Here is a 27,328-nt window from a genome sequence, read left to right on the forward strand (position 1 = left end):
TGTCAGGTCAGCGCCGTTATACTGATTACAATGATACCTGGTGATGAAATCTGTCTTGTGGTTGTTGTTTAATCTGTATTTATAGTCTTTAGTTAATGAGATTCTCGTGCTCTGGGGTGGGGCTGTGGGCGGGGCTTTATGTGGAGCTCTGATTACATATGGATCTGTATTGGCTTATGACAGTTCACTGATCCCTCAGTGACCTGCCCCCTATTTTACATAATGCATATAATAGTGTTGATATTATTGTTGATAATGCCTATAATATTATGGTTATTGTGAGGCTTGGAAAAAAAATACATCCAGCAAAATGTCACCGGCGATGGTGGCGCCTGCGCAGTAAAATCTATAAGTAAGAGATAGATGATACTGGACAGGCGCCGCCGGGGTCATTTTGCTGGATGTAATTTATTTTTCTAAGCCTCACAATAGCCACAATATTATAGGCATTATCAACAATAATACTGTATCAATACTATTATATGCATTATGTAAAATAGGGATCAGTGACCTGTCATATGCCAATACAAATGAATATGTGAGCAGAACACCACATAAAGCCCCGCCCACAACCCCACCCGCAACCCCGCCCACAGCCCCGCCCCAGAGCACAACAATCTCATTAATTGAAAACTACAAATACAGATTAAACAACAACCACAAGACGGATTTCATCACCAGGATTAAGAGCTACAGACTCTCATAAGTGGCACAGGACAATACCACCACAATCAAACTATCACACAGAATGAACAGGTAACAAAAGACATTTTTTTATTCTATATTACATCCCCAACAACAACGTATGTATGAAGGGAGAACTCCAACACTAAACCGGAGTTGTATTCATCTATGGTGGACCATTGGAGCTACTATGAGTCCTGATCAGAAGATTAGAGAAAATAATATTGCTCCCCATTTCAGGAGAGATTGTGCAGTAATCTGAATTCCTTAGGATCGAAAACAATGTAATTTATGACGTGGAGTGAATCCATGAAACCAGGGCTGGAGCCATGCCAACACATCTCCTGCAGGAGTGAATAAGGGTCCCGTTACACTAAATGACGCACTAGCGATCCCGACAACAATACGACCTGGTCAGGATCGCTGGTGCGTCGCTACATGATCGCTGGTGAGCTGTCAAACAGACAGATCTCACCAGCGATCAGGACCTGCGAGGACGTTGGTATCTAGGGTAAATAGCGGGTAACGAAGTGCGGTGCTTGCTGATCTTTGGTCTCCCTCTGTCACACGCAGCGATGCATGCTGGCCAGCAGGAGACCAACGATCAAAAAATGGCCCAGGACATTCCTGCACGATCAGCGATACCCAGCGGGGGGCCGGTCGCTGATGCGTGCAACACACAGCGAGATCGATGTTGTGTCACAAAATCGGTGATGCATCAGCGATCTCGCTAGCAATCTTGCTTAGTGTGAGGTACTCTTAAATGTATGTTACAGCCATCAGCCCTGCACAGCTTAGAGATATATCATGGCTCAGGTGTAATGTTTGTCCTGTAGTTTATCACAATTCTTGAAATTAGTTAGTTTTAATACAAATTAAAAAGTCAGGATAAAGGGAAATTCACACTTGGCCTCACTGCACATTTAATGTTGTCGATCATAAAAGTAAAGTTTGGCCAGAAAGACTGGACCTGGTCTTGTAGGGACCATATGAGACATTCAGCAGCACAGAAGAGAGAGAAGGGAGATTCATCCAATAAGATATCAGGGATCTAGGAAGCCAATAGCATCATTACCCTCCGCTTTCTCTTACAGGCCCATCATAATAGTTTTCTTCAAGTGATTTTCTAACTTATCAGCACATTCTACGTACGCTGTCATTTGGCTTTGTAGTTTACAGATTTGAGGAGGTAATGGTCAGCGTCTCCTAATCCCAGGGGGTAGGTGGATCCTCCAGGTGGTAAGTTCTATATAAAAGGGCTTTCAATGCCCAAAGACATTTGAACAGTTTTGGGTGGAGGAGAATGTTGTGGTCTAGAGGCAAAATGTTGATCATGGTAATATGGCCGAACTACACCACCGATAAAGCAGCCACAGCCGGTGACCGAGAAGAATCTGTGACTTCTCTGCATTTAGTGGTTACTACTCACCTGGGTAGTCATATGTGGGAATCTCCTCTTTACACCACTCATCACCCCTCACATATGTCTCTGTAGTATTAATATGGGTCAGTTCTAGAGTTGAGCGAAACGGGTCGAACAATTTCAAAAGTCGCCGACTTTTGGCAAAGTCGGGTTTCATGAAATGAAACCTGACCCTAGGATGAGGTCGGCCACGAGGTCGGCGACTTACGCGCCAAAGTCGCGTTTCAAAAGTTTGTTTAGTGCTCTTTTTCAGCCAATCAGGATCCACGGACACTGTGGGCAATGTGATGACATAGGCAGGGGTCGCCACCATCTTTCAGAAGGACATGCAAGTGATTGGCTTGCTTTGGTGGGCGTCACAGGGGTTATAAAAGGGCGTGCACGCCGACCGCCATCTTACTTCTGCCGATCTTAGCATAGGGAGAGGTTGCTGATTCTGTAGGGAGAGCGTTAGGCAGGGAAGAAGAAAAAAAACTGCTTCTGCTGCTAGCAATTTTGCCTGTGCAACACACCAGTCACTGTGTGTGCAGTGCAAGGGGAGGCTATATTGTGGTGGATCAGCGGTGTTGGTTGTTAGGCTGCCTTCTAAGGCTTCCTGACAGCTGCATTGCTATTTCCCCACTGCTCTGCAAACTGCTTTTTTAAAAGCAATCCCAATTTTTTTTTTGTCCTGCTAAGGTACTGAGCGTGCATTTATTCACACCATACAGCAGTGTACGCTCCTCACTCAGTACCGTGTAACGGCTGTTATCACAGCCATAGTGAAGCTACCTGTGTGTCACTGTGGAGGACTTGTTCCGTTCTTACAGACCTACACTCTAGGGAGATTCCTATTCTGCCCAATTCTACAATTCACTTTTTTCACACCTGTGCCATCGAGCCTGTGACATAGCGCTCTGATATTCAGTGGGCCTCACAAAATCCAAAAGTGTCCAGTGTCCACAAGTGTCTGCAGAAATTCAAAATCTCCCTTATCCTGTAGTCACTTTTTTCACACCTGCTGCATCGAGCCTGTGACATAGCGCTCTGATATTCATTGGGCCTCACACAATCCAAAAGTGTCCAGTGTCTGCAGAAATTCAAAATCTCCCTTATCCTGTAGTCACTTTTTTCACACCTGCTGCATCGAGCCTGTGACATAGCGCTCTGATATTCATTGGGCCTCACACAATCCAAAAGTGTCCAGTGTCCACAAGTGTCTGCAGAAATTCAAAATCTCCCTTATCCTGTAGTCACTTTTTTCACACCTGCTGCATCGAGCCTGTGACATAGCGCTCTGATATTCATTGGGTCTCACACAATCCAAAAGTGTCCAGTGTCTGCAGAAATTCAAAATCTCCCTTATCCTGTAGTCACTTTTTTCACACCTGCTGCATCGAGCCTGTGACATAGCGCTCTGATATTCATTGGGCCTCACACAATCCAAAAGTGTCCAGTGTCTGCAGAAATTCAAAATCTCCCTTATCCTGTAGTCACTTTTTTCACACCTGCTGCATCGAGCCTGTGACATAGCGCTCTGATATTCATTGGGCCTCACACAATCCAAAAGTGTCCAGTGTCCACAAGTGTCTGCAGAAATTCAAAATCTTCCTTATCCTGTAGTCACTTTTTTCACACCTGTGCCATCGAGCCTGTGACATAGCGCTGTGATATTCAGTGGGCCTCACACAATCCAAGGGTCCAGTGTCCACAAGTGTCTGCAGAAATTCAAAATCTCCTTTATCCTGTAGTCACTTTTTTCACACCTGTGCCATCGAGCCTGTGACATAGCGCTGTGATATTCAGTGGGCCTCACACAATCCAAGTGTCCAGTGTCCACAAGTGTCTGCAGAAATTCAAAATCTCCCTTATCCTGTAGTCACTTTTTCACACCTGTGCCATCGAGCCTGTGACATAGCACTGTGATATTCAGTGGGCCTCACACAATCCAAGTGTCCAGTGTCCACAAGTGTCTGCAGAAATTCAAAATCTCCCTTATCCTGTAGTCACTTTTGCACACCTGCTGCATCGAGCCTGTGACATAGCGCTGTGATATTCAGTGGGCCTCACACAATCCAAGTGTCCAGTGTCCACAAGTGTCTGCAGAAAATCTAAATCTCCCTTATCCTGTAGTCACTTTTTTCACACCTGTGCCATCGAGCCTGTGACATAGCGCTGTGGTATTCAGTGGGCCTCACACAATCCAAGTGTCCAGTGTCCACAAGTGTCTGCAGAAAATCTAAATCTCCCTTATCCTGTAGTCACTTTTTTCACACCTGTGCCATCGAGCCTGTGACATAGCGCTGTGATATTCAGTGGGCCTCACACAATCCAAGTGTCCAGTATCCACAAGTGTCTGCAGAAATTCAAAATCTCCCTTATCCTGTAGTCACTTTTTTCACACCTGTGCCATCGAGCCTGTGACATAGCGCTCTGATATTCATTGGGCCTCACACAATCCAAAAGTGTCCAGTGTCCACAAGTGTCTGCAGAAATTCAAAATCCCCCTTATCCTGTAGTCACTTTTTTCACACCTGTGCCATCGAGCCTGTGACATAGCGCTGTGATATTCAGTGGGCCTCACACAATCCAAGGGTTCAGTGTCCACAAGTGTCTGCAGAAATTCAAAATCTCCCAGAAATTCAAAATCTCCCTTATCCTGTAGTCACTTTTTTCACACCTGTGCCATCGAGCCTGTGACATAGCGCTGTGATATTCAGTGGGCCTCACACAATCCAAGTGTCCAGTATCCACAAGTGTCTGCAGAAATTCAAAATCTCCCTTATCCTGTAGTCACTTTTTCACACCTGTGCCATCGAGCCTGTGACATAGCACTGTGATATTCAGTGGGCCTCACACAATCCAAGTGTCCAGTGTCCACAAGTGTCTGCAGAAATTCAAAATCTCCCTTATCCTGTAGTCACTTTTTTCATACCTGCTGCATCGAGCCTGTGACATAGCGCTGTGATATTCAGTGGGCCTCACACAATCCAAGTGTCCAGTGTCCACAAGTGTCTGCAGAAAATCTAAATCTCCCTTATCCTGTAGTCACTTTTTCACACCTGTGCCATCGAGCCTGTGACATAGCGCTGTGGTATTCAGTGGGCCTCACACAATCCAAGTGTCCAGTGTCCACAAGTGTCTGCAGAAAATCTAAATCTCCCTTATCCTGTAGTCACTTTTTTCACACCTGTGCCATCGAGCCTGTGACATAGCGCTGTGATATTCAGTGGGCCTCACACAATCCAAGTGTCCAGTATCCACAAGTGTCTGCAGAAATTCAAAATCTCCCTTATCCTGTAGTCACTTTTTTCACACCTGTGCCATCGAGCCTGTGACATAGCGCTGTGATATTCAGTGGGCCTCACACAATCCAAGTGTCCAGTGTCCACAAGTGTCTGCAGAAATTCAAAATCTCCCAGAAATTCAAAATCTCCCTTATCCTGTAGTCACTTTTTTCACACCTGTGCCATCGAGCCTGTGACATAGCGCTGTGATATTCAGTGGGCCTCACACAATCCAAGTGTCCAGTGTCCACAAGTGTCTGCAGAAATTCAAAATCTCACAGAAATTCAAAATCTCCCTTATCCTGTAGTCACTTTTTTCACACCTGTGCCATCGAGCCTGTGACATAGCGCTCTGATATTCAGTGGGCCTCACACAATCCAAAAGTGTCCAGTGTCCACTAGTGTGTGCAGAAAATCTAAATCTCCCCTGTCCTATAGACACCTTGTACCTTGTTTTACATTACTATATAGTTTGTTGGATTTTGTCTACATTTCTACCAAAAATGAGGAAGGCTGGTGGAAGAGGCCGTGGTATTGGGCGGGGGTTGGCAGCTGGTAATGATGGTGTTGGTGGTGGATCTGATGGTAGTGGCAAAAGCAAAATAGGACCGAATGCAGGAGGTGTTGAGCCTGCGTCATCGTCTGGCTCCATAAGGCTTCGAAGGCTTAGTTTTCTAGGAGTTGGCAAACCGCTTTTAACGCCAGAGCATCAGGAAAAAGTTTTGTCTTACATTGCTGACTCTGCCTCCAGCTCTATCGCCTCCTCTTCTGAAGTTGAAAAAAGTAAAAGCACTGAGTCGTCATTGGAGGCTCATGTTCATGAACCACACCTTTCCTTGTGTCCTTCACCCCAACCAAGATTGAAGGATGACGCAGGCCATACTACTGATTACTCCATGGAGCTGTTTTCACATACCATGCCTGGATTATCAAGTGAAATGGTGAATTACCAGGCCAAGATGAATCTGACATGGAGTGCACTGATGCACAGCCGCTGATAGATGATTCTGCTGGTACATTCACTCAGAGCACTACATTGTCCTCGCAGTGTACAGAGCCAGATTCTGACCCTGATGAGACTCAGGTGCCCCTTCCCGCACACTATACCACCATACACGGTGACACAGAGGAAGGTGCACACGACATTGAAGAGGAGGTGATGGATTACCCAGTTGTTGACCCAGATTGGCATCCATTGGGGGAAGAGGGTGCTGCTTCCAATAGCTCAGATGAGGAGCATCCACAGCAGACAGCGACATCGCAACAGCTGTTATCTGGCAGGCCCGGAGCACTCCAAAGACAGGTTCCAAAAATCAAAAGAGTTGCTGGACAGCTTGTCCAGAGGGTCAAAACATCACAGCGTGCTAGGCCGCAAAATGTCTGCCAAAGTAGGAAGAGTGCAGTGTGGCACTTTTTTGAACAAAATCCTCATGATCAGGCCAAGGTTATCTGTAAGAAGTGCGCAAAGACCTTTAGCCGAGGGAAAAATCTGAAAAATTTGAATACCAGTTGCATGCTTAGACATTTAACCAGCATGCACTTGCAAGCGTGGACACAACACCAAACCTCAAGTGCCACATGTGCAACTGATCACAAAGAAGGTAGTCAGCAACGCTACATTGTTTCCCCCACTGTAAGCCCACCAGTTAGCACAGCAGCAAATGTTGAGGTGTCATTGCAAGGCCACAGCAGTCAGGAAATCCCACTGTTATATCAACGAAATACTGAATCTAGGCCATCAGAAAGAACACCAACTCCATCACCATCATCAACCCTCTCTCAGTCCCCCCTGTCCACCGCTACTTCTACCATATGCAGCTCTCAAGTCCAGCTCACCCTCCCAGACACTATGAGTAGGTCAAGAAAGTACTCAGTCTCTCATCCGCGTACACTGGGTTTGAACGCCCACATTGCCAAACTAATCTCGTTTGAGATGATGCCCTATCGGTTGGTGGAAAGCGCAGCTTTCCGCGAACTCATGGCCTATGCAGTACCACACTATGACCTACCCAGTCGCCACTTCTTCTCTCGCAAAGCCATCCCAGCCCTCCACCATCATGTGAAAGACCGCATTGTCCATGCACTCAAGCAGTCAGTGAGTGGAAAGGTGCACCTCACAACTGATGCATTGTCCAGTCGGCATGGCTAGGGCCGTTACGTGTCCATCACTGCGCACTGGGTTAATGTGGTGGATGCAGGGTCCACAGGAGACAGCGGTGGTGGGACAGTGCTGCCTAGCCCACGGTATAGGAAACAGTTGGCTGTAGGCGTTCCACCCTCCTCCTCCTCCTCCAGAAGCGAAAGCTCGTCCACAGAGCGCAGTCGTACGAGCACTCCATCTGCAGCTGCCACTGTTGCACACGAGGTGACCCCCTATCGAGCAGCTAGTGGAAAGCGTCAGCAGGCTGTGTTGCAGATGATGTGTTTGGGCGACAGACACACCGCCGAGGTGCTGGCCGAGTACTTGAAGCGACAAACTGAGTCATGGCTGGGCAGTGTACATCTTGAGGCAGGCAAAGTAGTTAGTGATAACGGCCGTAATTTTGTGGCAGCCATAGCCCTTTCAAAACTCAGCCACATACCTTGCTTGGCTCACACCTTGAACCTGGTGGTGCAGTGCTTCCTCAAAAATTATCCGGAGTTAACAGCCCTGCTCCATAAGGTGCGAAGACGGTGCGCGCACATCCGCCGGTCGCCTGTACACTCCGTTCGTATGCAGAAGCTGCAGCGATTGCTCCACCTTCCCAACCACCGCCTCATTATCGACATTGCAACAAGGTGGAACTCCACCCTGCACATGGTGGAGCGGCTGTGCGAGCAGAGGCAGGCCATAATACATTTGTGGGAGGATACACGGCCAGGCACTTTGAGAGCAGACATTGAGTTGACAGGTGTGCAGTGGTCGAAGCTGAAAGACCTCTGTAAAGTCCTTCAGTGTTTTGAGGAATGCACACGGCTGGTAAGCGCAGACGACGCCATCCTAAGCATGAGCATCCCACTTATGCGTCTGCTCATGCAAACTTTGACGCACCTTAAGGAGCAGGCGTCTGCAGCCAATGTTGACGAGGAGGAATTGGTGGAGGGAATCCTTGATGACATTCAGCCATTGTCTGCTCAGGGACCTCTCCTGGACGAGTTGGAGGAAGAAGAGGAGGAGGAGGATGATGACGGGGATGATTACTTAGGGGAGGAGGATGCATCTCGTGGGGCAAGTGAAAATGTTGGCGTGGCAAGGTCTGGTACAGGGTTTGTGCGCGACTGGAGGGATGTGGATTTGCCAGAAAGTGCTCCTCCAACCAGCACTCGCAGTGCATCACTGACACCGGGAACATTGGCCCACATGTCAGATTATGCCTTGCGGATCCTAAAAAGGGACACCCGCATTGCCAAAATGATGAACGATGACGACTACTGGTTGGCCAGCATCCTGGATCCACGCTATAAAGGCAAATTACAAAACATCATGCCACAGGAGAACCTTGACCTAATATTGGCTAATAAACAACAACTCTGGTAAATCGGTTGCTTGAGGCATTCCCAGCACACAGCAGCGGTGATGGTTCTCACACGAGCCGTACGGGCCGGGGGCAGCTTAGCAGAGGTGTTCATGGTGCACACAGCAGAAGTGGCGTTGGAGACAGGGGTTTCATGACAATGTTGTGGACTGATTATTCAAGTACCGCTCACACAACTGGTAATACAGCATCGATGGAAAGTGACAGGAGACAGCAGTTGTCAACTATGGTTACAAACTACTTTTTCTCCCATATCGATGTTCTCCCACACAGGTCATTCCCCTTTGACTATTGGGCTGCTAAACTGGACACCTGGCCTGAATTGGCACAATATGCCTTACAGGAGCTCGCTTGCCCAGCTGCAAGTGTGCTATCGGAAAGAGTCTTCAGTGCAGCTGGATCAATCCTGACAGAAAAAAGGACCCGTCTGTCAACCCAAAATGTGGATGATCTAACCTTCATTAAAATGAACCATGCATGGGTTTCCAAGGATTTTGTCCCACCTTCCCCTGATGACACATAGGGTGACAGAAAAATGGCTTGCTTTGGTCCACCTCTTCCTGGGACTTCACCTATTTTGCCTTTTGCATCAGCTGAATGTCCAACATCAACATATGCCACTTTCTAAAACTCCCTAACTGTGCTGCCTCCCCCCCCATGGCCGGGGTCACCACCTAGCGCACGACACCGTGCGAGTGCCGTTGCCCTGGACAGGTAGGTAGGCCGACTATTGGGCGCGGGCACTGGCACAGGGTCCCTCATAGTGCAATCAAGTGTCTCTGACGGTGGTGGTGCACACCCGCCGTCAGACACACCGCCGTACTATGAGGGGCCCAGTGCCAGTACTGACACCCACGAGTGGGCCCCCTTTGCAATCTTTACCTCTCCCCGCTCCTCCGCTGTGTAGTCTGGGCCGTCAAATCCATACTGTGCCTGACACCGTCTGAGCCTGCCTCCTGATGTATAGACATATCTTTTGAATGTGTACGCTATTCATACATGTTATCCGGGAATACGGTACCCTTTCTAACCTTTGTGCAATCACATGCAAGCCATACTGGGCCTAACACCGTCTGAGCCTGCCTCCTGATGTATAGACATATCTTTTGAATGTGTACGCTATCCATACATGTTATCCGGGGATACGGTACCCTTTCTCACCTTTGTGCAATCACTTGCAAGCCATACTGGGCCTTACACCGTTTGAGCCTGCCTCCTGATGTATAGACATATCTTTTGAATGTGTACGCTATCCATACATGTTATCCGGGGATACGGTACCCTTTCTCACCTTTGTGTAATCACTTGCAAGCCATACTGGGCCTTACACCGTCTGAGCCTGCCTCCTGATGTATAGACATATCTTTTGAATGTGTACGCTATCCATACATGTTATCCGGGGATACGGTACCCTTTCTCACCTTTGTGCAATCACTTGCAAGCCATACTGGGCCTTACACTGTCTGAGCCTGCCTCCTGATGTATAGACATATCTTTTGAATGTGTACGCTATCCATGCATGTTATCCGGGGATACGGTACCCTTTCTCACCTTTGTGCAATCACTTGCAAGCCATACTGGGCCTTACACCGTCTGAGCCTGTCTCCTGATGTATAGACATATCTTTTGAATGTGTACGCTATCCATACATGTTATCCGGGGATACGGTACCCTTTCTCACCTTTGTGCAATCACGTGCAAGCCATACTGGGCCTAACACCATCTGAGCCTGCCTCCTGATGTATAGACATATCTTTTGAATGTGTACGCTATCCATATATGTTATCCGGGGATACGGTACCCTTTCTCACCTTTGTGCAATCACTTGCAAGCCATACTGGGCCTTACACCGTCTGAGCCTGCCTCCTGGTGTATAGACATATCTTTTGAATGTGTACGCTATCCATACATGTTATCCGGGGATACGGTACCCTTTCTCACCTTTGTGCAATCACGTGTAACCCATACTGGGCGTGAGAACGGCTGGCGAGCTGTTAAGCAAGCTACATCACCTGTGGTTTGCACACGTAAGTTTTTCATTTTTTTCAGGAATGACGGTTAGGCCTAATTCCGGAACTGCGGTTGACCTGCACTTACTGGGAAATCATCGTTCGCGAGTAATAATTGTAATCAGTGATCCCCATCACTAACGTTGTTCAGCGGGTTATCTGCACCTGTAAGCGACAAACGCTGGCCTTTTCAGTGTAGCACACATGCAGCCACGGACATGTAAGGGCATGACACACCAGTTATTGGCCAATCTCATGTGCCAGAGCCTCACGTGTCCCTCTAGTAAGCCGGACTCGGACCGCGGGGCATGACGGAGTCTCGTTCGTTAACGGAATTAAGCTTGCAATGTGTGCATCTGTTCTGTAGCTGGCATGGTTGAGGTTGCCCGTGTTGAGACAAATTACGCCGTAGGCTCCACTCCTGGTGGTGCCCTTCTGGACATTCCTTTAAGGTTCAGCTTTGCAACCATACTGCCCACGTAAAACAAACACTTTGCCTTCATGAACGCTGTTTGGAGGGTCATGACTCGTGGGAATAACGCCGCCCAATCAGTTAACCTGCTAGAGAGATCCTTCGTTGCTCCCAAGCATGACATCACACTCCCTAGGAGGAAGGTAATGCCACTGTGGCGACCGTACTTCTGGGGGTGACACAAGTGCACTGATGCCCAGCCACTGCTCGATGAATCTGCTGGTACATTGACCCAGACCACTACATTCCCCTCGCACGCTACCCGGCCTGAATCTGACCCTGATGAAACTCAGGTTACCCTTCCCATATACAGTTCCATCTTACACGGTGACAAAGAGGAAGCTGCAGATGAAAGTGCAGGTTCGGCCCACCCGCCATCAGAAACACCACCGTACTATCAGGGGCCCTGTGCCAGGGCCGTCGTCATCGAGTGGGCCCCCCCTGCTTGCTCAGGATCACAGCACTTGCAAGGTTGAAATACTGTGCAGTGAGATGGAAGATGGGGACGACGAGGAGTCCAGACTAGTACAGGGATTCCCTAGCGAGGAGACTTATTTCATTGTTTTCAATGTTGGGACAGCAATTTTTGGGGAGCACTATACTCTGGAGAATGATAGATGGGGTCCACCATACAATGGAACATTCCAAAGGTGGACATCAGACACTGGAGCAGCATTTACAGGGCCCATTATACACTAGAGCATTAGAAATGGGGCCCATTATGTTTGGAGCATTATTTGGGCCCATAAGACAGTGGAGCTTCATCCATGGGGACCAACATATACTGTAGCATTATGTGGAGCTCATCATATACTGTTTCAAACATTTATATGGGACCAATGATTCTTTATGGAGAAATAGATGGGCCTCGTCATGAGATGTAAAAAGTGAAGTATTTTTCATTGTACTATACCGCTATTTCTCTGCCGTATCGGTGCAAGATGAGTTGTGGTATTATGTGTTAAAGGGGCGCTCTTTCGCCCATAGCACATGAAAACCTGGAGCCAGCCCTACCCCCCCACAACTTTAGCCAAATAACCCCCATTTTTCAGTGCGTAACTTGTATTATGAAGTTAATTAAGGTTGACCAGCTTAAGTAAGGCCGGTTTCACATTAGCGCTTTTTCAGCGCACGCATGGCCGGGGGTAGCTCCGCCCCCGAGCCGGCTCTCTGCCCGGCGTGCCCGCCCCTTGCTTGTAGCGCCGCCTACTAGCGGACAGCGGCGCCTGCGATCGGCGCACCCTATCTTTAGCATAGGGTGCGCAGATCGTGCGCAGGCCGTGCGCTAGTTGCGCTTTGACCTGCGCTGCGCACTTTTGACGGTGCGCCGTGCGCGCCAAAATCAAACTTTTCGGATTTTGGCGCGCACGGCGCACCGTCAAAAGTGCGCAGCGCAGGTCAAAGCGCAACTAGCGCACGGCCTGCGCACGATCTGCGCACCCTATGCTAAAGATAGGGTGCGCCGATCGCAGGCGCCGCTGTCCGCTAGTAGGCGGCGCTACAAGCAAGGGGCGGGCACACCGGGCAGAGAGCCGGCTCGGGGGCGGAGCTACCCCCGGCCGTGCGTGCGCTGAAAAAGCGCTAATGTGAAACCGGCCTAAGAAGAATTGATGCTTTTGGCATTCAAATGAGCACTGTAGGTGTGTTTCCTGTCCTCCTCTCACTGCCGACTTTTATTCCCCATTGACTTACATTGGGTTTCATGTTTCGGGACGACCCCGACTTTTCCCTATAATCGGCCGATCTTGCTCGACCCAACTTTTGGAAAAGTCGGGTTTCACGAAACGAAACTCGACCATAAAAAAACAAAAGTCGCTCAACTCTACTTTCCACCCTTGGTCTAATGACCACACTATATCAAAGCATATAAACAACATATTACAATATGTAGGCTATAAGATATCCATATTTCTATTAGCACCACAGCGCCATCTAGATACAAGTATACCGAAGGCACACTCTACTGTTCTCCTGGCCCTGGTCAGCCTATAATTGAAAATTCTTTTTTGTAGGTCCAAGTTCCGGCTGGAGTAGGGTTTGAGGAGGTGTTGGCACATCTGGAATGCCTCATTACCAACCATTACAAATGGCTGTGGCGGACCTTCTGTGTTGGGAAGAGGACGTGGCACGGAGAAATTGAAGTTGTTGCCATACAACCTCCTGCCCATGTCTGATGTCTTAGAAGCCTGGGAGTCATTACCACGGCCAAATGCCCCAATGTCCACTGCAATAAATGTACAGTCAGCATCCGCAATGGCCATCAGTACAGTAGAAAAGTACTTTTTGTAGTTAAAGAACTCAGAGCCTGTTCTTTTGGGCTTGATAATCCGGATGTGTTTCCCATCCACCGCTCCCAAACAGTTAGGGAAATTGCATACAGTCCAGAATCTTTCAGCGATGTCCAACCACTTTTCTGCGGTTGGCATGGGCATGAATTCGGGACAGAGAACGTTCCAGAGAGCCCGGCAGGTGTCAGCTACAATTCCAGACAACGTGGAGATTCCAATCCGGTACTGGAAGTGCAGTGAGGAGAGGGTCTCTCCAGTAGCCAGGAATCTGTGACAGAAAGAAAACAACAAAAATTAATATTTGTGTTTATGTAATTTTTTTTTACACACGTTACATTAAAACCAAAAAAAAAAAAAATTCTGCAGCCTTTGTTTCAATACATGGCATCCAAAAATTTTAACGCAGCTTGTAGTTACCAACATGGCAGAACAGTAATTCTGCCAGATTTGGAAGAGTAAATGTCACAAGCAAGAAAATTCAGCAGACATTGGTTTAGCAAAACTACGTACCTTAATGTGACCAGGAGCCGTTCCTCAGGAGTAATCGCACGCCGGAGATGCGTGTCCTGTCTCCGGATGACTTCTTTTACCCGACCAAGCAAATAGTGAAATGTTTCTTGCGTCATCCGGGTATAATCTGTAAATTTCTCCGGGTTTGCCTGGAGCTCGCTGTAGAGGGTGTGGTACGCTCCACGGCTCTCCCTGAGTTCAATAATGGGATGTATCCACATATGCCACTGCTGCAGTCTTCGCTGCCTCTCTCTCTCCCTCTGTTCATGGCAAGCAACAGCATAAGCCTGAGCCGTCCTCATGTCCAGATCCAAGTCAAAGTAAAAGCTCTTCCAGCGCAGATCCATGTTTCTCAAGTCAAATGCAAGCAAATGTGAAGAATTCGGGTGTAAACAGGGTCTATATAAAGAATTTCCATAGACACGCCCACTGCTGTCCCATTGGTGGAGTGTGTTGCAAGAATTTTCCAAGGATTTCCAGTTAATTGCGCATAAAAAATGCAAACACATGAAAAACGCTGCGATTTTTTGTTGTTATGCGCACAATAATGCTACAAAATAACGCAGCGTTTACCAGCGTTTGCATGCGCTTTTGACATGCGTTTCATGTGCGCTCCAAACGCAGCGCAAAAAAATGCTAGTGTGAAAGTAGCTTATCCGGATGGATCTGGAGGAAACACATGCAGGACTGAATTCATTCCTTATATACAGATAATTATGGGCCATGTGTATTTAGTCCTGTCTATTACCTGGTGATGTGAGGGGCTGGGGAACCTCCATCATGACGTCCTTGTACAGATCTCTGTGTCCTTCTAAATACTCCCACTCCTCCATGGAGAAATAGACAGCGACATCCTGACACCTTATAGGAGCCTGACACATACAATGATACCGTCATCCCCCTATTCCTTCATAGTGTTACTGTATAATGTCCCAGCATTCCCAGCAGTGTCACCTCTCCAGTCAGCAGCTCAATCATCTTGTAGGTGAGTTCTAGGATCTTCTGGTGATTGATGTCCTCATGTATCAGGGGGTGAGGTGGAGGCCCAGTGATTGGGCTCAGGGGTCTTCCCCATCCCTCAGACACAGGGTCCTGACAGCGCTCACTAGAGGTCTTCTTCACTACTGTGTAATCCTGGTTATGGAGAGACACATTAATAAATCTCACTACAGACATTTCCAGAGTCCTCACCTCTCCAGTTCTGTCCATGTTATTCCCATAGATAAGAATGATGTAATGTGACGTCATCAGAATCTCTCACCTCTCCAGTAAGCCGGAAGATGATCTCTAGGGTGAGGTGTAATATCCTCTCCGCCATCTTGTCTCTGTCCATATCCATCTTTGATGGGTAAATCAGGAAAATTCTCTTATGTAGAAGATCGTCACTGAGAGGATCCGATATTGTAGAGACCTGAATGAGAAGACGAGCCGATGTAACATCATAAAAATCCTGTGTAATAATACAATTCCTGGAGATAATAAGGGGAACATATGAGGAGATTTATTATTTTACAGTATTTAGTTTCCTTCTTTACATCTACTAATAAAACCTATATATTTAGGCCACAGACAACAAGCAGTTTCTCCCTCGGAGTCGGCAGCTGAATACGTTTCTCATAGACTCATCTTCCATAACGCTAATTCTCGTCTCATTTCCCGACACTGGAATCGGCATTAGCAATACTGCAGGAGATATTCATTACACGTGACAGGAGAAATAACTACTTCATGATGAGGACGACATCTTCATCTTCTACTACGGCTCTAGGAACATATTTGTCCAGAGTCCGTCACTGACTCCATCCCCACCGGCCGTCTATATGAAGGTTTCCCGTCTTCCCCGCACTGTAATCTTCTATCACGTTAGATCTCAGCTCTGATTCACACACAGAAGATTGAGGCTTCTATAAAAGCTTTCTGATTTGCACAAACACCATCAAAATTATCTGATCCCAAAGTCTCCATGAACAGTGATTTATGGGGTTTATTTCTGGTCTTAGGCTTTCCTATATTACTAGAAAAACACCAGAAAAAAAAATATTAAAATGTTTCTAAAGAAAATTCTAACAATTCTTACAAAAAGAAAAACACATGGAAAAAGCAGAAGACACATAATAATTTTTTTTTCACACAATAAACAATTGTTTAAAAAAAAAAAAAAAAAATCTCTTTTGGGCCCCAGAACATAGATGAACACTTCAGGGACGGCACAGGTTCGGCTGCAATAAAATCCCTGGCAGTTTAACCACTTGCTGCAAACATGGTATTTAACCCCTTCCTGACATGAGACGTACTATCCCGTCCATGGGACCCGGGCCCCTATGCCCATGGACGGGATAGTACGTCTACCGCGATCAGCGGCGCCCACGTGGTGAGCGCCGCTGATCGCGGCCGGGTGTCAGCTGATTATCACAGCTGACACCCGGCACAATGTGTCAGGGGAGGTCACGGACCGCCCCTGACACGTTAACCCCTTGCACACCGCGATCAAACATGATCGCGGTGTACCAGGGGTTAAAGGGAAGCATCGGCAGGGAGGGGGATCCCTCCGTGCTTCCCTGAGCCCCCCACGGCAGCACAATGTGCAGCGCTGCTGCCGGGGGCTCCTTTCCTGCAGGCCCCCGAATCCAAGATGGTGACGGGGGCCTGCAGGAAGCTGGCTTCCTCAGTGCCTGCAAAGCGCAGGCATGAGGAAGCCTTCTGTAGTGCCTGTGACAGATTGCTGATCTGTCACAGTGATCTGTGATGTGACAGATCAGCGATCTGTCACAGGACAGTGATGTCCCACCTGGGACTATTTAATAAAGTAAAAAAAAAATAAAAAAAGTGTTAAAATAAATTTTAAAAAATCGCCAAATAAATTAGAAAAAAAAAAAATATTCCCCCAAATAAATCCATTTTTTAGAAATAAAAAAAAACAAAACAATAAAAGTACACATATTAGGTATCGCCACGTCCGTAACGACCCGCCCTATGAAACTGTCCCATTAGTTAACCCCTTTAGCGAACCCCTTAAAAAATAAAAATAAAAAACGAAGCAAAAAATAATGATTTATTATCATACCGCCAAACAAAAAGTGTAATAACGCGCGATCAAAAAGACGCATATAAATATCCATGGTACCGCTGAAAACGTCATCTTGTCCCGCAAAATACGAGCCACCACACAGCATCATCCGCAAAAAAATAAAAAAGTTATAGCTCGCAGAATAAAGTGATGCAAAAATAATTATTTTTTATATAAAATAGTTTTCATTGCATAAAACCGACAAAACATAAAAAAAGACCGAAATAAGTTATCACTGTAAGCGTACTGACCCAAAGAATAAAACTGCTTTATCAATTTTATCGCACGCGGAACGGTGTAAACGCACCCCCCCAAAAGAAATTCATGAAACGCTGGTTTTTGTTCATTCTGCGTCCCAAAAATCGGAATAAAAAGCGATCAAAAAATGTCACGTGCCCGAAAATGGTACCAATAAAAACGTCAACTCGGCCCGCAAAAAATAAGACCTCACATGACTCGGTGGGTCAAAATACGTAAAAATTAGAGCTCTCAATATGTGGTGATGCAAAAACTATTTTTACAATAAAAAGCGTCTTTTAGCGTGCGACAGCCGCCAAACATAAAAACCGACATAAATAGTAAATCAAACCCCCCGTTATCACCCCCTTAGTTAGGGAAAAATAATAAAATAAAAAAAATGTATTTATTTCCATTTTTCCATTAGGGTTAGGGTTAGGGCTAGGGTTAGGGTTAGGGCTAGGGTTAGGGCTAGGGTTAGGGTTAGAGCTGAGATTAGGGTTAGGGGTGTGTTGGGGTTCGGGTTGGAGTTAGAATTGGGGGTTTCCACTGTTTGGGCACATCAGGGGCTCTCCAAATGCAACATGGCGTCTGATCTCAATTCCAGCCAATTCTGAGTTGAAAAAGTCAAATGGTGCCCCTTCCCTTCCAAGCTCTGCCATGCGCCCAAACAGTGTTTTACCCCCACATGTAGGGTATCAGCCTACTCAGGTCAAATTGCAAAACAATTTTTGGGGTCCAATTTCTCCTGTTACCCTTAGGAAAATAAAAAATTGGGGGCAAAAATATAATTTTTGTGGAAAAAAATGATTTTTTTATTTTCACGCCCGAGCGTTATAAACTTCTGTGAAGCACTTGGGGGTTCAAAGTGCTCACCACACATCTAGATAAGTTCCGTGGGGGGCCTAGTGTGGAAAATGGGGTCACTTTTGGGGAGTTTCAATAGTTTAGGTACATCAGGGACTCTCCAAACGTGACATGGCGTCCGATCTGAATTCCAGCCAATTTTGCATTGAAAAAGTCAAACGGCGCTCCTTCCATTCTGAGCTCTGCCATGCGCCGAAACAGTCGTTCCCCCCCACATATCAGGTATCAGCGTACTCAGGACAACTTGCACAATAACTTTTGCAGTCCAATTTCTCCTGTTACCCTTGGTAAAATAAAAAAAATTGAACCTGAAGTATTTTTTTTGTGAAAAAAGTTAGATGTTCATTTTTTTTTAAATATTCAAAAAAATTCCTGTGACGCACCTAAAGGGTTAATAAACTTCTTGAATGTGGTTTTGAGCACCTTAAGGGGTGCAGTTTTTAGAATGGTGTCACTTTTGGGTATTTTCTATCATATAGACCCCTCAAAGTGACCTCAAATGTGATGTGGTCCTAAAAATAAAATGGTGTTGTAAAAATGAGAAATCGCTGGTCAACTTTTAACCCTTATAACTTCCTAACAAAAAAAATTTTGGTTCCAAAATTGTGCTGATGTAAAGTAAACATGTGGGAAATGTTAGTTATCAAGTTTTTTGTGTGCTGTATCTCTGTGATTTAAGGGCATAAAAATTCAAAGTTGGAAAATTGCGAAATTTTCGCCAAATTTCCATTTTTCTCACAAATAAACGCAAGTTATTTGAATGAAATTTTACCACTAACATGAAGTACAATATGTCACGAGAAAACAATGTCAGAATCACCGGGATCCATGGAAGCGTTCCAGAGTTATGACCTCATAAAGGTACAGTGGTCAGAATTGTAAAAATTGGCCCGGTCATGAACGTGCAAACCACCCTTGGGGGTGAAGGGCTTAAGGCTAGTTTCACACCAGCGTTACCAGGTGCAGTGCAGGGTTGCTGCTAAGCTCCATCCCCTGCCACGCCCCTCCGTTCAGCTCCTCCTAAAAAACAATCCCCTTTAACCCCTTTCCGACATCGGGTGTAAATGTACACTAATGTTGCACTCCCTCCCTTTGATGTGGGCTCCGGCGCTGAGCCCATATCTTTTACGGCACACAATGGGCCAGAAATCCCGCCCATCGGTGACCCTGTCACTTGATCACATGTCACTAATGGGTTGGCATGACAACCATAGGTCTCCAGCTGAACTCTATGGCTGTCACTGAGTAATCCTATGAGTGCTGCCCGGTGGTCAGCGCTCATAGCAAGTGAGCAACTCTGCTACATACAGGCGATCTGATCATCGCCTGTATGTAGCAGAGCTGATCGAGTTATGGCATTTACTGGTCTCCCATGGAGACTATTGAAGCATGCATGTGGATACATGGGGCATCAGTGGGCATCCTGGTCCGCTAGCCGAAACCGCATAGACCAGGGATTATCCTGCCGAACTCCCATTCTCCTTTTAACGTGGGCAAAACGCTACTCAGACGACACAGGGTGAGGGTAAAACAGTGTGGCAATGCTTTATTGAACCACAAAACAGCCAGATAACATATAGAACAGTCCCAGCAAAATACCCAAGATGGTTCACATTACAGAGTCTCATACTTCCACTGACACGCTGGGATAACAGCAGCTGTTACTTCAGATCTTCCAGGTTCGGTTTCCCCACCTGTGGCACGCACACATAGAGGAGGTAATGGCAAGCATAGGAAGATGACAGTCCATTCAGTCCATGCAAGGTACAAGGCCAGTTGAACCGAGGATCACAACCTGGCTTCATATTCCAGGGTCGACTACTCCACATGTGGCATGCACACAGAGAGGAGGTAACAACATGTGTAGGAAGATGACAGTCCATTGAGTCCATACAAGACACAAAGCCAGTTAAACTGAGGATCACAACCTGGCTTCTCCAAATGTATCCATGGTTCAGCGATGGTCAATGGAGCAGATCTGTATTCTTCCAACCGAGGCTGAAAACCCCTAGGTTGTTTCCTATAGAATGATAGATCCGTGTCCCTCGTGAGATAGAGCCATGATGTAAAATTGCTGCTGTATTGTTTCTGGTCCTTTGGATATATGGATGTCTCTGGCTGTTTCTCTCTCAGTCTCTTTATACAGAGGCATGTAACCTATTTTAAGACTTAACAAGTGTCCCTCTTTCAGTAATTTCAAACTACCCCACTTTAGCCCCATTCAAACCAAAAAAAAAAAAATCAAAACATACACATTTGGTATCGCCACATTCAGAATCACCCGATCTATCAATATAAAAAAAAAGAATTAACTCGATAGCTACATGGCGTAATGAGAAAAATGTCAAAACGCCAGAATTACATTTATTTGGTCGCCGCAACATTGCAATAAAATGCAATAACGGGCGATCTAAAGATCGTATCTGCACCAAAATGGTATTCATTAAAAACGCCAGCTCAGCGCACAAAAAATAAGGCCTCACCCAACCCAAGATCTTGAAAAATGGAGACGTGACGAGTATCAGAAAATGGTGCCATTCTTTTATACTTTACCTAATAAAGATGAGTTATTTTTACTGATAAATGTTTGTTTTGGGTAGTTTATTTTCTGTTGGTATTTTTTTTTCCTATAAAACTCCCATATAATATTCCATCCTTGAACGCACGCTGCGCGCATCATGTTTTGGTACAATTTGTCAATAATATATATAGGTTCTCCCCGTCTGAGTTATTTTTCGTGGTCAACAAAATACGATTTTCCTGTAATTCATTTCTCACTCTAGGTATAATAATGACTTCTCTCTGTGTGGGATTTTTGATGTTTAAAAAGGTTGTCCACAAGATTTACAATCCCTTCTTATTCCTCATGTTTGGTCCTGTTAAAATAAAAACACTTATACAAACCTCCCATTCTGGCACTGTTTTAGCGGTGCTGGCACTTGCATCCTTGGGTCTCTTTTGAGGATTTTTACGTCATCTGAGCCCTGTGCCCAATCAGCGCTGGTGTCACTGTCCCAATCTTCGGACAAATCGAGCATCATGAGGCTGTCAGGGAGCAGTCGCAGCCCTGGCTTCCTGTTGATGCACAATACTGTCTGTTATGATTGAGTCACCGTAGGAGGCAAAAACAGAAATGCTAGCTAAGTCCAGAAAACCAGAGAAGTTGGCAGCTATCGGATTGCAGACCCCTGAACCTATCAACACAACTAGCAGTAGCCGTGGGGGGTTCCTACGATGCCCTAGACCCCTCGATCACAGCCGGAGAATTAAATAGGCCTAAAGAAAGAAAGGGGAAATCTAAACTGCCCCAGAGCAGACCCCAAAGCAATAGGCAGCCCCCAACATATAATGACGGTGAAGCAAGATGAAAACACTAACACAGACAGAAAGATAGACTGAGCAAAGACGGGGCCCAAGCTAACTAGATAGAAAAGGACAGGAAGGCTGCTGTCTGCAATCCGTGAAAAACCCTATGAAAATAAGAGCCAACAAACTGACAGTGAAAAAGGCCCTGAAGACGCTAGGCTTCAAAAAAGCTATGTCAGTACTCAGGAATATTCTGAAGACAGAGCTACAGGCAAAAGGAGATTCAGCTCACCCCAGCAGGGAATGGCAGAATACAGAAAAGCAAGGAAAACAACAACCAAACACAAATGCTAACAGGCAAAGCAGAAAACTTAGCTTTAGAGGAGCAGGAATCAGACTGGTGTCCTAGAGGTCCACAGAGAAATCACCCGCAGGGCAGAAGGGCGTCGGCAGCCTTATATCCAGTCCGTGACTCCACTCAGCCAGTCATCCTCATTAGGCTCAGGTGCCTGATAATCAGGCTCATTACCTTCCTTTACCAGAATAGGGAGTTCACCAGACCTCAGTGACGAAGGGGAAAATGATCTCACAACAACTGTCCAGAGATGGGAACAGTAAAGCTGCCGCTGATTGGGCACAGGGCTCATGTGATGTAACAAACTCACATAAGCCTCGGGACAGTGAGTATCGACACCACTCAGGTGGAGCCGACACCCCAGCGGAGTAAGAGTGTTTTTATTTTAATGAGGTCAAACATGGAGAATGAGTTCACTGATACAAAAAAAATATATATATATATATAGATTCAAGATTCAAAGAAGCTTTATTGGCAGGACTAAATACACATTAGTTTTGCCAAAGCAAGTGTACAGAAGGGAATGGGGATAGGGACTGTAGGGATGTTGGGTAGGGGCTGTAGGAAAGGTGGATGGGGCAGATCCAGGATGGGGCTATAGAAGTCCATGGCATAGGGAAGGTGGATGGGGGATGGGGGCAGATCCAGGATGAGGCTTTAGAAGTCCATGGCATAGGGAAGGTGGATGGGGGGTTGGGGCATATTCAAGGTGGGGGCCATAGAAGTCCATGGCATATTATACTTCTCTTTCTCGCAGTCTATGACATTCGCTCACATATTGCGCTGCTATCTCCACTGCTCTCTCTTCTTCCCCCAGCAGGATATATGTTTTCTCTTTCTCCTTCATGGTGATGAACTCCGGGAAGAGATGTGAGAGTCTCCTGAAGTGAGTGTCCCTCACTGCTGAGTACTTGGAGCAGTGTAGCAGGAAGTGGGTCTCATCCTCCAGGGCCTCCTGGTCACAGTGTTGGCACAGTCTTTCCTTTCTGGGCTTGTAGCTATGCCTGTGTCGGCCGGATTCGACGGCCAGACTGTGGGCACTGAGTCTATACCGGCTCAGGATCTTGTGGTCTCTGGGGTCCGGGAGTTTCTCCAGGTATGGAGCCAGTCTGTAGTCTCTCTGTAGACTCTGGTACATGGTCAGTTTCTGTGAGCTGATAATGTCGTTCTTCCAGTCACTTACGTACCTCTCCTGGCCTTCGTCTACCATCTTCCTGATTCGGGCTTTTGTCAGGTTGCTGTGATTGGTGTTTTGGTCAGGTTGGGTTTGGGTGAGCTGTTCCGAGGGTCCTGGTTTTTCTGTTTCACCTACATGTGTCAGGGCTTTATGGTGATGGGGGCTTGGATTGCTCCTACATAGGTGAGTCCGAAATGACAGTGCCCTCTTTAGAACCGTTAGGTGTAGAGGGAATCTGCCCAGCTCGGCCCGGCAAGCACTGTTGGAGGTGCTCTGATGAACTTGGAGAAGGTGCTTGCAGAATTCCAGATGGAATATTTCTGTTGGACTTGAATCCCACCTTGACCAGTATGGGTAGGTGTGAGGACCCCAGACTTCGATGCCATACAGGAGGATTGGGGCGATGATAGAGTCGAAGATTTTTAACCAGACTCTCACTGGTGGCTTTAGATGGTAGAGTTTCCTTCGGATGGCATAGAAGGTTTTGCAGGTCTTGTCTTTCAGGGTCTCTATGGCTTGTTTGAAGCTCCCTGATCGGTGAATCTCTAGGCCCAGGTAGGTATATTTGTCTGTTCCTGTAAGGGCGCAGTTGTTGAGGATAAATGAAGGGTGCTGGTCTGATTTTCTCTTTCTCTTCTGGAACACCATGATGTTGGTTTTCCTTAGGTTGACCAGTAGTGCCCAGGTGGAGCTGAATTCTCTAAGATTTTCAGGTTGTCTTGAGGCCTTTCTCGGTTGGTGACAGAAGCAGCAGGTCATCTGCATACAGCAGGAATTTCACCTGCACATCGTGGAGGGTGAGACCTGGTGCTGTGGAAGATTCCAGAGCGGTAGCTAGCTCGTTCATGTAAATGTTGAAGAGCGTTGGGCTTAGGCTGCAGCCTTGTCTTACTCCCCGACTCTGCTGGAAATAAGCCGTTCTTCTGCCATTCACACTCACACTGCAGAGGTTCTCGGTGTAGGAGCTTTTGATAACATCGTAGGTTTTTCCTCCTATTCCGCTCTCCAGCAGTTTCAGGAATAAGCCTGGGTGCCATACCGAATCAAAGGCCTTTTTAAAGTCCACGAAACAGGCGTATATCTTCCCGTTCTTTGTATTGTGGACGTGACTCTGAATGAGGCTGTGCAGGGTGTAGATGTGGTCAGTAGTGCGGTGGTTTGGCATGAACCATGCTTGGCTCTTGCTGAGGACGTTGTGCTCGGTGAGGAAACTGAGGATCCTATTGTTCAGGATGCTGTTTAACAGTTTTCCCAGCTAGCTGCTGACACATATGCCTCTGTAGTTGGCTGGGTCATACCTGTCCCCATTCTTGTGGATGGGTGTGATGAGGCCTTGATTCCAGGTACGAGGGAAGTAGCCGGCACTTAGCACAATATTGAAGAGTTTAACCATTGCAGCCTGTATTTCTGGTGGGCTGTACTTCAGCATTTCTGGTAGGATTCCATCCAGGCCACCGGCTTTTCTACATCTTATGGAAGAGATTCTCTCTGCTACTTCCTGTAATGTAATAGGTGCATCCACGGGGTTTTGGAATTTTTTTACTTTTTGCTCCATTGCTTTTAGTTTTGTCTTTATGCTTTCCTGTTCTTGGCTTAGTTCTTCCTTTGGAATGTCTTTATATAGGTCTCTGAAATACTGGAGCCAATGTTGCCATTTTGGATATGGATGTTGTTTTTATCATCTTTTGTGCCCATGTGGTTCCATAGTTCCCACAAGGAGTTGTGTTACGATACTAGTGGATACAACTGGACACCAGTGGCTAGGTCAAAGAGACTACAGACACAGTGGGTTACGCAAGCAATATTGTATTAATGATCTGAATGCAATATAGCATATAAGTCCAGATAAATGTTCAGTCAATATGATAAATGGTAATAGCAGAGCTGATACTCTGCGGCACAGCATGCAAAGTCACTGAGCAATGAGTGCACAAGACAGACTCATGCAGGGCGGAGGAACACACCAGCTGGCTGGAGTTCTTACTTCACCGCAGGTGTAGTCATGCAGAGGTTCCTGAAGTCAAGTGTTCAGCAATCACTCGGTCAGCAGGCAGGGATCCAAACGTGCAGGTTAGCAGAGGACTCCGCCATTAAGAGAGGACCAACAGGGATAGTAAGTCCAGGCTTGGGACTGCAGAGGCACAAAGTCCAAAACATAATACACAAGCAATGAATCAGAGCAGGTGCTGGCTTTATATACAGCTTTGGCAGGAAGCAAGATGGCCGACGTGGAAACATCAGGATCCATGTTAACTAAGGGCAAGTCTAAGGGCAAGAGAAACAGATTCCAGGACTAGATACTGACATTACTCCCACCTCAAGAACGGCCTCCGGACGACCCTAAACCAGGCTTGCCAGGGTACCTTTGATGGAACTGCTCAATCAGTCGGGAGGCGTTAATCTTATCCACGGGTTCCCAGGAATTCTCCTCTGAGGAATAGCCTTGCCATTTAATCAAATACTGCAGTCGATTTCTGTAGATTCTTGAATCCAGAATCCTCTCAACGATGAACTGCTCTTGACCATCCACAAGAACGGGATCGGGAGGAGGAGATGAACGTCCTGGAAAAGGATTTGGTACTACAGTCTTTAGTAGGGAAGTATGAAAGACAGGATGTATCTTCAGTGTTCTTGGGAGTTTTAAGCGACATGCAACAGCACCTACCAGACCACTGATCCTATAAGGACCAATGTACTTCTGTCCCAACTTAGGGGAAGGGATCTTCATCTTTAAATTCTTCGTAGATAACCAGACTAAATCTCCTACCTTAAATGTTGGTGTTGGTTTGCGAAATCTGTCAGCTGCATTCTTGTACCTCTCTTGTGCGGAACCCAAAGTCTCTTTCAGAAGTTCAAGGTTCTGTTGAAGTGAAGAGATCCTGTCGGCAACTGCTGGTAAAGATGTATCTACCGGTAATCTGGGAAGAATGCTAGGGTGATATCTCAGGTTAGTGTAGAATGGAGACTGTTTGGTGGAGGCACTCTGGGAGTTGTTATAAGAGAATTCGGCCAAGGGGAGTAGCCTTACCCAATCATCTTGCAAATGGCAAACGTAGCAGCGAAGGTATTGCTCTAGTGTTTGGTTGGTACGTAGAGTTGAGCGAAACGGGTCGAACAATTTCAAAAGTCGCCGACTTTTGGCAAAGTCGGGTGTCATGAAACGAAACCCGACCCTAGGATGAGGTCGGCCACGAGGTCGGCGACTTACGCGCCAAAGTCGCGTTTCAAAAGTTTGTTTAGCGCTCTTTTTCAGCCAATCAGGATCCACGGACACTGTGGGCAACGTGATGACATAGGCAGGGGTCGCCACCATCTTTCAGAAGGGCATGCAAGTGATTGGCTTGCTTTGGTGGGCGTCACAGGGGTTATAAAAGGGCATGCACGCCGACTGCCATCTTACTTCTGCCGATCTTAGCATAGGGAGAGGTTGCTGATTCTGTAGGGAGAGCGTTAGGCAGGGAAGAAGACAAAAAAAACTGCTTCTGCTGCTAGCGATTTTGCCTGTGCAACACACCAGTCACTGTGTGTGCAGTGCAAGGGGAGGCTATATTGTGGTGGATCAGCGGTGTTGGTTGTTAGGCTGCCTTCTAAGGCTTCCTGACAGCTGCATTGCTGTTTCCCCACTGATCTGCAAACTGCTTTTTTAAAAGCAATCCCAATTTTTTTTTTGTCCTGCTAAGGTACTGAGTGTGCATTTATTCACACCATACAGCGGTGTACGCTCCTCACACAGTACCGTTTAACGGCTGTTATCACAGCCACAGTGAAGCTATCTGTGTGTCACTGTGGAAGGATAAGTGGAGGACTTGTTCCGTTCTTACAGACCTACACTCTAGGGAGATTCCTATTCTGCCCAATTCTACAATTCACTTTTTTCACACCTGTGCCATCGAGCCTGTGACATAGCGCTCTGATATTCAGTGGGCCTCACACAATCCAAAAGTGTCCAGTGTCCACAAGTGTCTGCAGAAATTCAAAATCTCCCTTATCCTGTAGTCACTTTTTTCACACCTGCTGCATCGAGCCTGTGACATAGCGCTCTGATATTCATTGGGCCTCACACAATCCAAAAGTGTCCAGTGTCTGCAGAAATTCAAAATCTCCCTTATCCTGTAGTCACTTTTTTCACACCTGCTGCATCGAGCCTGTGAC

General features: G+C 46.6%; 1 protein-coding gene and 1 pseudogene across 1 annotated transcript; both read right to left on the reverse strand.

Annotated features, from left to right (window-relative positions):
• The window catches only part of LOC141059268 (uncharacterized), a 285,741-nt pseudogene that overhangs the window by 181,199 nt on the left and 77,214 nt on the right, over positions 1-27,328 (reverse strand).
• On the reverse strand, positions 19,859-26,479 carry LOC141059264 (uncharacterized). Its single transcript, XM_073555584.1, has 2 exons — positions 21,243-26,479; positions 19,859-20,506 (listed from the first exon to the last, which is right to left on the reverse strand). The coding sequence occupies exon 1, from the start codon at positions 23,939-23,941 to the stop codon at positions 22,736-22,738; it is 1,206 nt and encodes a 401-aa protein (XP_073411685.1). The 5' UTR covers positions 23,942-26,479; the 3' UTR covers positions 19,859-20,506; positions 21,243-22,735.

Source organism: Dendrobates tinctorius, unplaced genomic scaffold, assembly GCF_039654945.1.
Source record: "Dendrobates tinctorius isolate UK_male_01 unplaced genomic scaffold, ASM3965494v1 ptg000226l, whole genome shotgun sequence".
In the NCBI taxonomy this organism is placed as follows: domain Eukaryota; kingdom Metazoa; phylum Chordata; class Amphibia; order Anura; family Dendrobatidae; genus Dendrobates; species Dendrobates tinctorius.

Excerpts from the sequence above, each read along its gene's own strand:
- LOC141059264 (XM_073555584.1), bottom strand. The coding sequence starts at position 23,941 with ATGCAGATGACCTGCTGCTTCTGTCACCAACCGAGAAAGGCCTCAAGA.